The 13,687-nt window shown below is 43.9% G+C and overlaps 2 protein-coding genes across 4 annotated transcripts; one reads left to right on the top strand and one right to left on the bottom strand.

Moving 5' to 3' along the window:
- The first annotated feature begins 192 nt into the window (after positions 1 to 192).
- LOC129602493 (uncharacterized) lies at positions 193 to 9,797 on the top strand. 3 transcript variants are annotated; one of them, XM_055501519.1, is made up of 5 exons: positions 193 to 451; positions 2,685 to 3,304; positions 3,560 to 4,763; positions 7,148 to 9,488; positions 9,674 to 9,797. In XM_055501519.1, the coding sequence occupies exons 1-4, from the start codon at positions 388 to 390 to the stop codon at positions 9,016 to 9,018; spliced, it is 3,759 nt and encodes a 1,252-aa protein (XP_055357494.1). In that variant the 5' UTR covers positions 193 to 387; the 3' UTR covers positions 9,019 to 9,488; positions 9,674 to 9,797. The 3 variants fall into 3 exon arrangements, with proteins under 3 accessions (XP_055357494.1, XP_055357496.1, XP_055357495.1); XM_055501521.1 differs by lacking the exons at positions 193 to 451; positions 2,685 to 3,304 and adding an exon at positions 5,299 to 6,697 and having other exon boundaries at positions 4,632 to 4,763; XM_055501520.1 differs by lacking the exons at positions 193 to 451; positions 2,685 to 3,304; positions 3,560 to 4,763 and adding an exon at positions 5,229 to 6,697.
- A 924-nt stretch (positions 9,798 to 10,721) lies between these two features.
- LOC129602492 (uncharacterized) lies at positions 10,722 to 12,761 on the bottom strand. Its single transcript, XM_055501518.1, has 2 exons — positions 12,159 to 12,761; positions 10,722 to 11,658 (listed from the first exon to the last, which is right to left on the bottom strand). Exons 1-2 carry the CDS (start codon positions 12,616 to 12,618, stop codon positions 11,087 to 11,089), a joined length of 1,032 nt encoding a protein of 343 aa, XP_055357493.1. The 5' UTR covers positions 12,619 to 12,761; the 3' UTR covers positions 10,722 to 11,086.
- Between the last annotated feature and the right edge of the window lie 926 nt (positions 12,762 to 13,687).

Genomic DNA, 13,687 nt, shown 5'->3' with positions numbered 1-13,687 from the left:
GCAGTATAATTCATTTCATTCGCAAACATCCGGCAGTGACAAGCAAACAACGACGCCGACAATTTATCAGTATCCGTTCACCTGTTCAAATCGGGTCATCACATATCTCACCAAAGACCAAACTTTCAAAGTTTAAACCAAACACTGCTGCGACTAATATGGGTTGGCCTAAGATGAATGTTGAGGTAACTGCATGGCACAAACAAATGCTGAAACCCGTTTGCGCCACCTTGCTACGCAGTACGTTCTTACTACTTACCGACAACTTAGTCGAGCCGTTCTTATTAATGTTTTAGCTATTTCATAAGTACTTCGCAGTTTGAGATAATTCTCGTGCACTTGATAAATGCGTTTTTTGCGCAAATTTTCTGAGCTTTAATAACGGAAATGCTGTCTGTTCTTCCGGAACAAAAAATCGAAGTGACCGAAAATGCAAGCCGGATAAATGGCGGTACGTGCAACGTATCAGTAAAATATGCAGCAACATAAAAAATTAACTGTTACTATTTATTTCCGAAATACCGAATGGCCTTTTAATTTTTTGTGTGTTTCTTTTCACGTTTCTACTATATCACATAATTATTGCATACCGTGCACATCCTGAATGTACAATTTATATGATAATTATCATTATTCACAAATACAGATATTTGTATTAAAATGCTTAAATAAGCTACGTATATTAATTATCGATTTTTCCATAAGCTACAGTATATTAAGTAGTTAAAATTATTATATTAATTTTCATTGAGACAACGCGTACGAATCAGTAACGTGATCGTCCACCGTATAGAATCTGGATAAAGTAAACACCCGAATTTATACAGTCGAACCTACAAACCCATGTCGAAGCAGCAAGCCTGCTTTATTGTTAAGAAACGCAGCACGTTCAATTTTCGGTTATGGTGACATGGGAGCATAGAGTTTAGGCCTGATGGTACGGCAGGAAGAACCATACAACATAAAGTGCTTAAGACCGCTCAGTGGATTCGGCAGTCGGCGCGTCCTGTATAAGTATGAGACATCGAAAGGACTGAAATCAGTCAACAATAACACCCGCAACTTCGTCAAATTTGTTCGTTTTCAAAAAATTCAGTTGAAATAGTTGCACAGGTTCCGGTCCCGGTACAACTATGGTCCAAGATACAAATAATTTGGAAAGACCTACCAAAACGTCGTAGCGTGGTCTACAACGCAACGATGCTTTGATCAGAAGAATTATGTAACGCGTAATTTTAAATTTTTTACGTAATGCATAAACTGATTGTAATAAACAAACGAACAATTAATTTTGTAGATTAAAAATTTGTTCTCCGTTTTTCCGTTTCTGTTTTCAGAGTGTGTACACCACAAATCAGAAATCTTTACTTCAGTTGTACAAATAAGAATACGCTCGCTACCGTTTGTTTGGAGCAAGCCGCACGTTGTCTGTTCCTATCAGCAAAGCTAAATACCTTAGAGATGATTCAGTATACGGAACTATACTTCAGACGTTCTCGTACGGTTTGTTGCGTGTATACGGTTAGCTTTAGCGGTTGGCATTGTTTGCTTTTGAACAAAGTAAACTTTACTCCTGTTTTTCTTAACTTTTTCTAATTAAACTTTCTTCCTGTTTGCAGTTTGTGGTGTTAGATTAAGTTGTTTCGAGCACTTAGACATCTGTTCCGCTGAATAAGAAAATTAATATGAAGTTCATTATTTCATTTTGAATCATTTTGCTTTATTTTTTGGTTTGCAAATACCATACAGGAACAAAACAGTGTGGGTGTACTGTATTATTATCATGTCGATGTTGCTGTTCTTTCTCGAAATCGGAATAAAAAATACAGTACATATACGTAGAAAACTGTAAACAAATTAGTGATTTCTCGCACTAGAAGTACGGGTAATTTGCTTGCAATCAGTAGTTTAGCGCTATCTCGCACTTTGGAATTTCTGAAATACAATAATATCCTCTGCAATGACTTGTGAGCTCCGATTTTTCTTAGTTTCTTGGTACAATTTATTATAGTGTTAGCCCGAATAAGCAGTTCATAAAAGTCAGCACTAGTAAAGTCGGTTGTAATTAGCGTAGACCTAATTAGAGTTGTGAAACCGCAAATATGAACTATCACGCTGTTTGACTTGGAGGCCGACTGACAAAGAAAAGGTGAATGCGCATGTTCCAGGATAGCAAAACAGAACCAAACAGGAAAAATTTTGGCTTTTCACTTTTTTGTATGGAAACGATATTTAGAAAATGTGTGGTCGACGGGTCGCCACCCGAACCCAGTGCATAGCAGTATTCGATATTAAAAAGTATTCAAAAAAGATCTTTATAATTCATAATAAAATAAAAGACCCTGTAGAATGGGAAACCGACTTTCATCTCATAGCCCTCCCCTTAAAGGAGGGGTGTGACGGAGCAGAGTCAATGGTCATAGAATAACGCACTGCATGACGATGTTTTTTATAGTGCAATGTACCGACGGTATAGAAATGGACTACAGTAGTACTGTCATAATCATTATTATTATTAACCACGCTTTTTTTGCGGCTCCACTTTACTTATTCTGTGCATGTCCACAAATGTGCATGTCCAGTGTCCACTATTCGATTTAATTCTGCAATCGTATGTAGAAGCACAGACCGCTCACTCCGGCGCTGAGCATCAAACACGTTTAATCTGAAGTTGTTATTTCTAGGAACAGGGAACAGCACCACATGGATTCGTCCATCACTTGGCCGAGCAGCCGGTCTCGCCGAACTTTATGACGCCTACCATGGTACATTCTTGGGAATTAGCATCATGAAGGATGTCATACCGTCACCTTGTAGGAACATAACGTCCACAACACATTCCGATATCGAAATTGTCATCTCCGATACGCTGGAAGAAAAATTTGATAAATTCGACATTCGTGGTGACCTAAAGCTTGGAGTGGCATGTAATCTGGTATCCGTTAGCGGTTGTGGAAAATTTCTGTACGAAGAAAAACAAACTTCGCAAACAGCAAAAGCGACACTCCTCTTCCAAATCCGAACTGTAGAAGAGTCACTGAATTTATCCCACACTGCGCTGAAGGATGTTATTTCGGAGAGAGCTATGTTATCCCCGCAAGCTACCCATATCGTTGCGAAAGTGGGTTGGGGAGCCTACGCTGCAGTTACTCTTGAAACAGTTGTGTCAAAAAATGAAAACGTAAAGGACGTGGAAGGCCAGTTGGAAGGCATGGTAACTGGATTGAAAAAATCGATCGGTGCCGGTGGAAATATAGAACTAGACAAGTCGAATTTTCGGGACATCAAAACAGTTTCCTTTAAGGTATAAGTGTCGAAAGCTTATATTATGAGTGCTAAGTGTGGGCGTCGAATACACGGAAAAATGTGCATGTACATATGTGAAGTTGTGAACGTATTTGTACATGATCCAGCGACGTGAAAACTAATGTATACTGTTACGATACGAACTACAAAACAATCTACTAAGTTGATTACTCGAAATTTATACAAAATTCAAACAGCTATATTTTTCGGCTAGTTAACTACAACCCAGCGGTGACCATGGTTTGATTTCTAGATGTATGGTGATGTTGACTTTCCGGCGGATGTTGCAGTTTCATTGGAATCTATACAAACCTTTATGCAAACGCTACCTGCACTAGCGAAGAGTGTTAACGATGGTAAAGGAGTGCCCGTGTCATACACGCTAGTGCCAGTACATATCTGTTGCCAAGTACTGGGCGTTACTGCTGAGAAGAGTCGTTTGGTCCGCGAAATTGACGATGGTTCTGTGTCGGCTCTTATTGATTTACTCGACGAGATATCTAGCAGTCGACAGCAACTATCCCAGCTGATTCGAGAAATCGCCGCTCATAAGCAGTGTATTGACATGGTGTACTATCATGCCACCGTTCAACGACGAAAGGAGCTGCTGGCGGCCGAACAGAAACTGAAGTCGGATATCAAGTCAACTCTAGTCAGTGTGCGTTTGGGAGAGCAGCCGGTCGAACAGCTGGAAGAATTACGAAAGTCTTTCGAAGAAGGAGCGCAGTCCCCGTCTGCCATATCATTTTTCATTTCCAAATTTGAGTTTTTGAAACAAAAAATGTCGATAATGGATTTTTTACAGCACGAAGGGGTGACAATTGTCGGTCACAAAGAGTCACTAACAGATGTGTTAATGGAAAAAGGAGCCAGAAAGGACGTGTATGTGCTGTATTATCGTGAGGTTTTTCGATTTGGAAGTCGTCATGAGTGGGGTCGTTCATGGGACGTGTTTCACCGATATCTCGATGAAGAAAAGGATAAGGACACATTATTTATATGTGTAGATTGTGACACATATCTGGATAAGCTGTGGCCCGATGAACCAACGGTTGCGCTTTACCGGGGATCAGTCTGCGCGATTACCAACCTTGTAGCTGAGGAAAACCATTTAACAAGAGAATGCATCGCAAGGGCCGCTTATATTGAGCCAAGTCGGAAGCCCAACAAGCGCTGCCTTGTAGAACTTCCCTGTCCCAACTCGGTTCGTCCGGGACGGTGCTTAAACCACATTCGGAGATGGATTTGCGAGAGATGCAAAGGTCATTTGGAATACGGCTTTGACGATCACCTATATTGCTCATGCGGAAAAGCGGGCGCCAAGGACTTCGCATTTCGGTGCGATCAAATGGTTCACGGCCCCAACGCGAGATCCTTTTTGCCTGATCACGAGAGCTATCTGAGGGAGCATTTAAGTCGTTTACGGACGATGAAAGAAACTAACATTCTAATTCTCGGTACGGCGTACTGTAAAATTATGGTGAAATCAAACTCGACTACGAGTACATTCGAGGGCATGACAAGGGCGTTGTTCAGCACTCCCTGTACTTGCTGCCGTCACCCGGCTGGTGTTTTACGTTGTGGCTAAACAAGGCGTTTATGTACCGCGCCTTATTTAACTACGTCTGCTGTCGCAGCGTCATAGTCCAACCGGGTGACGACAACAAGTGCAAGGGTGCTGAAAGAAGCCCTCGCCATCTCCTCGTATACGAATTTATAGACTGTTTAAAAAAGCATTGTGTACTAATTTTTGCCTTTGAAATTTATTACTACGCCTGTAGTTAACAGTAAGAACAGTACAAAGCTTCTATAACATATAAGGCAAGTTATTCTCTCAATGTAAAACGTACAGATAGAAATTCGTATAATGTAATCTGTATATATAACTTATAAGCCAGTGGTGTCACCATACCTTCCGCTAGCGGTGTCCAGCAGGGCGATCCTTGTGCACCAATGTTCTATGGTTTACTAACACAAGATGTTTGTTCCCAGATTAAAGCCGAAACTAACCTGTGGTTTTTGGATGACGGTGTGTCTGCTGGAGACCCTCAAGTTGTTAAAGACGATATGGTAAATCTCCAAGAAGCAGCCGCCGCAGTGGGCTTAAGACTAAACACGGCAAAGTGTGAATTATTCGTGGACGGCGGAACACCTGCAGAGCGTGAAAACGTAGCCCAGTTATTCCTAAACGCGGTACCGGACATTCGCATTTCTAAACCGGAGGAACTGGAACTGTTAGGCTCACCCTTGCTGAGCGAAGCGATTGCGGGCGCGTTGATGAGGAAGGTCGGTCAAGCACAAGTGCTTGCCGACCAGCTCGGTATATTGCCTTCACATCAGGCGTTTTTCTTGTTAAAGAATTGCTTGTCGCTGCCGAAATTGTTATATATTCTTAGAACTTCTCCCTGCTGGCAGTATCCTGAAGAATTACGGAAATTCGACGATGTCATCCGATTTAAAGCGGAACAGCTGACCAATGTTGCAATGTCGGACACAGTATGGAACCAAGCATCGTTACCCACGAAATTTGGAGGCTTAGGGTTGATCAGCGCAACAGAAGTGGCGCTAGCTGCTTACACCTCATCAGTCCATGGTGCTGTCGACATGGTGTGTAATGTTACCCGCAATGAATCCATCAAGGATCGGTGTAACCGCCTGATAGAAGTGTGGACATCTCGCTTTTCCACCGAACCCCCTCGCACAGAAAGTCGCCGGTTTCAGTCCGCATGGACTACGCCACAGCACACCCAGACAGCATCCCGCATGATGGAGAACGCCGACGTAATTACCTCTGCCCGCCTGTTGGCTGCATCCTCATCGGAGTCGCGCGCCTGGTTGTCAGCATTGCCAGTATCCCTCTTCGGAAACCTGTTGGAAGATGCCCACTTACGCATAGCCGTTGCGCGACGGTTGGGAGCCCCGGTCTGCGAACAGCATGTATGCCGTTGCGGTAACGTAGTGGACAGCCTGGGACACCATGGCTTGGTTTGCAAGTTAGCGAAAGGAAGGCATGGCGTTCACGCCGTGTTGAATGACGTGACAAAGCGAGCCTTGAACTCTGCACGAATGCCATCGTCCCTCGAGCCGCCGGGACTGGACAGAGGAGATGGCAAAAGACCAGACGGAGTTACCGTTTTCCCTTGGAAAAATGGAAAACCGTTAGTATGGGATGTGACAGTGGCAGACACGTTCGCTCAAACGTACATCGCCCGGACGTCACGGGTGCCGGGAAGTGCAGCGGAAGCACGCGAAAACCATAAGCTAGGAAAGTACGATGGACTTGCAGACCGATATGTAGTACAGCCGATCGCGTTCGAAACCACGGGCACATTTGGACCACTCACAAAGAAATTCTTCAAGGAGCTGTCGCGAAAGATCAGCGATTGTACTGGTAATCCTCGGTCAGGAGAGTTTTTGCGCCAGAAAATCAGTATTGAGATACAACGGGGAAACGCTGTCTCTGTTCTTGGAACGTTTAACGACATGGTTGACAACGAGAATGTGTTTTTTGCTTTTAAGCTAGCTAAACGGGAGTAATGTATTGTACAGATCATGCCGTTACGGTGTTACCGCAAAAAATCATTTCTTAAAGTGTGTAATACTTATAATCTATCTGCAGAACGTACCGTAGCGATAGAAATTCGAATTATCGAATTCGGACTAAAAGTTTATCTCAACCTTTACAATGCATATGCCCATACATGAACTTCACTCATAAAAATACAATCAATCAGTTTATATCACACATATACTGATTTGGGAAAACTGATTTACCTAAATTCGTATAATAGATTTTTGTCACAATTCACCGAACAGCTCGTTAATCCATGATGATTTGCAGGTGAAACCGGGGTCGGCAAATCTACTTGGATCAATGGAATTATAAATTATCTTACGTACGGTGAACTTGGAGATGCCAAAAAAGGCAAGCTTAAATGTTGGATTCCATTCGAATTCATGAAAACCAGTTCAAATTTCGATCAGACCAAAGTACGAATGGAAGCGAACATCGGCAACACAGGCACCGAAGACGAGTTTGTCGCAGAGAACGTTGGCGTGGATGGAAGTTCCGTTACTCAGGAACCGCGATCGTTTGCATTTCCTTACGGTGATGGTATCATTAGGCTTATTGACACTCCTGGAGTGGGAGATACACGAGGCTATGAGCAGGATCGTCTTAATTTCGGAAAAGTGTTGGGCCATATTGCGTTTTTATCTGAAATACATGGAATTTGCATTCTCCTCAAACCCAATAATTCCAGGCTGACGGTTACCTTCCAGTTCTGTATAAACGAGCTGCTGACGCACCTCCATAAAGATGCAGCTGAAAATATTATATTTGTGTTCACGAACAGCCGATCGACTTCGTATTTGCCGGGAGATACCCTCCCGCCATTAAAGACCCTCTTGCAGAATAAGCCTGACTTGAGCATCCATTTATCGCTACATACGATGTACTGCATGGACAACGAAGCAGTACGATTTCTGGCGGCAGCCGAGAACGGCATTTCTTTTACGGAAAAAGAGGAAGAGGATTTTGCAGAAAGCTGGAAAACATCCGTGGGAGAAACAAGAAGGCTTTTGGACCATATCTTCTCGCTTCCGCCCCATAACACCCGCAATACTGTAACTTTAAACGAAGCTCGCCGCCTTGTTTTGCAGTTTACGGAACCCTTAGGGAAAATCTCAACGCTCCTCGAAAACAATGTGGAACTGATTAAATCAAAAAGAGAAGATTTACAACGCCAAATTGCCGACAAAACCGTATTAGAAAAAGATTTATACGTCCCAGTGCAGCGCCTACATGTAAAATCAAGCTCAGTTCCAAGGACTGTCTGCGCTGCGGCAAAATGCATTGAGGTACTCCGCGACGAAAACGGTGAAACGAAGATCAACTATAAAACAGTTTGTCATGAAAACTGCACGCTGAAGGAGGTACCACCCGAGGTGGCGACGCAAGATAAACTCCGACGGTGCAATGCTATGAGATGGTTTACCCAAAACTGCTCCCGTTGCGGCTGTAATTATAAGGAGCACATGCATATTCATTACGAGTGTTTCAAAAAAGACGAAAAAGTGGTGGATGTTTCGGTGCGTTCGTTGCTAGATGCGCAGAGTGGAATTATCCGAGCGGCCGAGGAGACTTTAAAACGACTTGAAGAAGCAGAGAAAGAGCTCTTACGCGAAAAAAAAATCATCACCCGGGCCTCATCCAAGTTTGCGTGCTTCTTAAAGGCCAAATCTATGGTTCCTTATAATGATGCCCTTGAGGATTATTTAGATTTCTTAATCAAAAAGGCAGAGCAGTCTCTCGGTCTCCTGAAAGATGGAGCTACCGATTCTGACCGGAAACGTTTGGCAGCATGCAAAAGAATGCGGGAAAGCTACAAGGAAGAAAGAGATTTAATGGAGAGAGCAAGGTCTCAGGGTGCAACCGACGCTGATATCACTGCGGAAGGTATGCGCAAAGAAATCGAACAGTTGTATGCACTGAAGAATTTCGGACAAAATTTCCGTGATATGGTGCGCTTCGAAAATACAAACGAGTTAGATCGCAGCAGATACCGCGAAACTCTGCATGGAGCAGAATGCAATTTCTCGAAGAAGCCAAACAGTCTACAAAAGCGGGCAAAACAAGAATACAAGGCTTTAAAGAATAAAGGAAAGGAGACAATGAAGTCTTTGCATCTCCTCCCAGGATCGCGTCATTAAAACCTGCGTATTTACAACATTCGCTCACATCGCTTCATAATAGTTGACGGAAGGACTTCTACCGATGGATTCACAGGCTCTGCAGATGTCGCTTTCACAACTTTGTCTGTAATCTGTATCACGTGCTACTTTTAACTGTTTTTGTATCTGCGGCATCTGCAAATCTGTTCCTCGAGTGCCCATTGTTTTGACGACTTATCAACATTACACCACGTCTCACTGTGTACAACATCCTCGTTAACGTCATCATTTATAAAATTTACCTGCAATCTGCGGCATCATGGACCCGAAACGTTTTTGGTGAACCGTTTCTTGTTGTGGTTGGATTGCTAACCAACACCAGAGACACGATGGGACAGGCATTGATTATAAAAAGTAGTAAATTTGGGGGAGTGTGGGATACTGTTGATACAAGTTAAAACACATGCTCGGAAAAGAAAACTTAACGTGAACCATGCCGTAGCCTATAGGTGTGAATTTATCATGCAGTGTTACTTGGTTTACACGTACTTCTGTATATTCTGTAGTTCGCAGAAACTGAAAATTTGCATTACTACCAAAATGATAAAATACCAATTAACCAAATCGCTATGCTTTTCCAGTTTTGTAATTTGTAATTCGATGGCGGCTGGACTCATCACGATTAAAATTCCAGATAGCCTGCGATAGGCGTCGGCAAGGAGGCTATATCAGATCAGGATGCCGAAAGCCAGCAAACTGCTAAGGACGCCCAGCACCAGGGCCGTAATGGTCAAGCACGGGGTCGATCGAACGTCTGTCGATCGAAATACAGCGAGGCAACGCGGCTTCCGTGCTGGGGACAATGGAAGGCGCGGATAAATTAGAAGAAATTTTGTTATTGTAATTCTCTATCTGTTGCCAATTCATGTATTCTAACTGGCTTGTGCTAATAAAGCAAGGGGCCTTTCTCTTGGATTGTCGGATAGCGCCGGCGGCGACCAGGGCCAGAATACCGCTGACGATGAAGACGATGCCGAACGCAAATCCGGTGTACTTGGTCAAGGAGGTGCTAGTGTACAGTCCCATTCCTGCAATCGAGCTTGAGTTGCTGATTTAACCGTTATCCGAGTCAATAAATCCGCTTAATGTTTGCAGTCATTAAAATAATATTTACCTACCGTTACCAGTTACCACCACAAAGGTCCACGGGTTCTGTTTTTTGACTCGGTAGTCAAATTTCTTAATACAATTATTTATGCACGACAAAAGGATACTACTTGTACAAGTACTGCTATAACAATTAACTACAACAGTACAATTACAACAATCTGATTGATCCAAGCATTTACATAACTTCGTGGTTTGTGTACAGTTGAGCAGACGGTTTTGTGTTTTCTTGCATACACGATATATTGCTAAAAGGTTTACGTATGGAAGCAGAAATGTAGAGTACTTCGTCAAGTGCTGATTACTGCCACGCGGATAACGCTTCGCAGTAGACGCATAAGAATTTGACCGTAGTTTAGGCCTTTTACCTACTCCAGAAGCACACTTCATAGTAGAGGATTCAGCTTTTTCGTTTTGTTAGCTGTACCAGGTTTAATCGGTCGCTCTTCGTCTTCTTCTTTCGTGAGGCTACAGTTTTCACGAACAAATTCCTGTACATCTGAGTTCATGGTTTGCACTTCGCAGGACTTTAAAATTGCGTGTTTTATTACACTACGCCAGTCTACGGACGGTACAAATAACTTAACCAGAGAGCATTATTCGGTTTGTCCGAACCATATCAAAACCAGCGCATAAATACTGAGAAGGTGCCGGATCCACATATTCTGCAAAGAGATTTCACCACAGACAGTAATCAGAAACTCAAATTCACAATAATTCATAATAATTCTGATCCAACGCAACATCTCACCGGTACATATCTGGGTGTATACCAGAAAAGCCCTACTCTCCAAAAAGTAAAACTTCGGACAATCACTGATGTTGGATAACAGCAAAACAGGAATAATTAATACACTGTGCACATGCCACAGACACCATAAACTGTTTCTATGACTTCTGTTTCTATGAATGAGCTGGGAGATTGGATAGCAAATTCAATTCAGTAATCTTCGGTTTCTCCCACGTACTCTTCAATAACCGGTATTATCACCGGCGCAATTTTAATGCGGTCATGAGTGGTGGACAGCATCTTCACCAGACGGTAGTCCACCCGCCGTTCTCCTGATTTCACAAGACAGGACCACGGATAGGCCAGCAGCAGCAACGCCATCATGACATACACGCACAGACTGCCGCTGCATCCTCCTGCATCAGCCAGCATGGTCTCCTTAAACCCGGCCACTTCAAATGTTTCCTCCACGGTGAACAGCTTATCCCGGTGCTTGTTGGCGTTGATGAAAGCCTCTTTTTGTGCGGTGAACGCCGCTCTTGTCGCTTCATCAGCAAAGACGAAAGATTTATGAAAGGTCAGCGCTTGGAATGAGCCAAGGCGCGCCAATTGCACGGGGTGCGACACATCCTGCCAGGATTTGAAGGCGAAGGACTGGGTTCCGGACCAGGTGATGATCTTGTTCTTGGCTACTTGCGGGTGGTTGGCTGCGGTGTAAGTGACGGTCAGTTGGGCGTCGTCTTCGTGGTAGCACTGCATGGACCATGTTATTTGGGGCGGACCTGCAAAAGGTGGAGTGAATAACTTGTGAACGTCAAGGTTAGAAGATCGCTTCGAGAAGGAAGCAGTTGAATTTTAAGGCTGTGCGTCGCGGCTTCAATTGGGTTCGGAGACGGCCTGGTGCTGCCTTTGCTTTTGGCTTTCGTCATACTCTGTAGGTTTGAGTTTCATAACTTTGGATGAGCGAATGAACCCAGTATTTGACGAGAAGAAAATTTATGCTGCTGTTACAAATTAACGTTACTCTGTTCCGATTGCTTGCGAAACTCTTGATGTTTGAATGTGATCTAATGCGTTTTGGTGAAAGAAGGCAGATTTTTGCAGTTTGGCGGCATAACATCAAGATATTCTGCCTCATTGGCGTAGAAAAGTAATGAGCGCCTTCCAAACCGGAATGCCAACTGGGAAAAGTGCTTATTTAAATTGTGTTTATGAGCGGTGCATATCCTGCGAGTCTTTTATCCGAGCAACGCCTGTTTTAAGCGCATCTTGTGGCACTTACTTTTCAAGATGGATTGCAGGTGCTCTTGCAACACACGTATAGGCTGCGCCTGCTGCAACTGCGTCACCGGAGCCGCGCAGGCGGCTGTCCAAAAGTATGCGCAGACTCCAAAGAACAGCATCGTGCCGCCGACGACCATTTCCGCCATGAAGACGATGACAAACAGACTGCGAAGCAGCAAACAACTGCCGATCACAATCAGCACCGTACCGAACAGCATCAGTAAGCCTTCGCGGCTGCAGGCCCAATACGTTCCGGGAGCGAACTCCACGGCCGCGATGACGTTGGTCAGCTCGTAGGCCTTGGCTGGCTGACTGACGGAGGTGGATGATTTGGGCAGGTCGATCGTCAGGGTAACCGTATTCTGCGCTGCATCGTCATCCTTTACATTTGACTGAAGAGGCAGCAATTTACTATCTTCTTCGACGGCGTCATTTGGCAGGTTAGTTAGTGTCGGCATTCTTACGGACCGCTAAAACAATTTTATTTCGTAAAACACTGAGCGAGATGCAAAGGAAAGTCTTGATTTGTATGATTGTAGGAAACGTGGCCTGCAAACGCTTAGTGAAAGCAAGATAAAAAAACACCGGCAACATAACCGTGGAACCCACACAAGTGAATGAACGCTTACGGATCCATTCGATCGATAATCTGTCGTGAAATTTATAGCTGTGCAGGACTGCAGTAAACTATCGCTGTGTGGATAAAACATGTTTGTAAGCAAACGCTGTGTAGCGTGATTCCCGCCGGCCCTGCCTCTTACTCGCAAGTCTCGTGATTTCTGCGCTGCCCAGAGATGTGCCGTTGTTTGGCTGTTTGCCGCCGTTATCCAGTACTTGTTTCGAGCTCTATTTAGCGTGTATGACAAATTATAACTAGATGTGTGTGTCAAAAAGAAACGCAGTGTTTGAGAAAGCGGACACATTAACGGATTAGCGGCGGGCCCAACATTCGGAAAACAATTTCACGAGTTTTTTCTTCTATTTTATTGACCACTTGGCGTGTTTTATTTGCCACACGTTTATGCGTATTTACACTGTTTCTGACAAATATTCTACTTTCTGAAGTTTTTAATTCTCGTAATGCTTGCTTAGCGACCCGCTTAACTGCGCTTTAACATAACTATATATGAGAAAACCGTGCAAACTGCAAAACGACAACATTGCAGTTTTAATCGCTTGTCTGGTACAGACCGGAAGTGCACATCCTGCAAGCCAATGTGGGCAACGTGATGTTCCCAAATTGCTAACGATCTGCGACTGACTGCAAGTCCATTAGCGCTCTGCCGGTTTTAACGGCATATGCACGGTTTTAATACCGTCACGCCGCTGCGTGGATCGCAGTGGGCCGGGCTCTTTTTGCGTTTTGCAATTTGAGTGTGCGGCAGACTGCATAGAACGTAGCGCCGTTCAGTACGATGGGCAGATACTATATAATGCCGGCTTTACCTCTTGCAGCGCTGCTCTGGACATACAGTAGAAATCTAATAACGTGGCAAAAAATGCATAGATGCTGTACACAGTAGCAAT

The sequence above is a fragment of the Paramacrobiotus metropolitanus genome, unplaced genomic scaffold (assembly GCF_019649055.1).
Source record: "Paramacrobiotus metropolitanus isolate TYO unplaced genomic scaffold, Prichtersi_v1.0 Parri_scaffold0000512, whole genome shotgun sequence".
In the NCBI taxonomy this organism is placed as follows: domain Eukaryota; kingdom Metazoa; phylum Tardigrada; class Eutardigrada; order Parachela; family Macrobiotidae; genus Paramacrobiotus; species Paramacrobiotus metropolitanus.
This window is presented reverse-complemented; position numbering and strand designations above follow the sequence as displayed.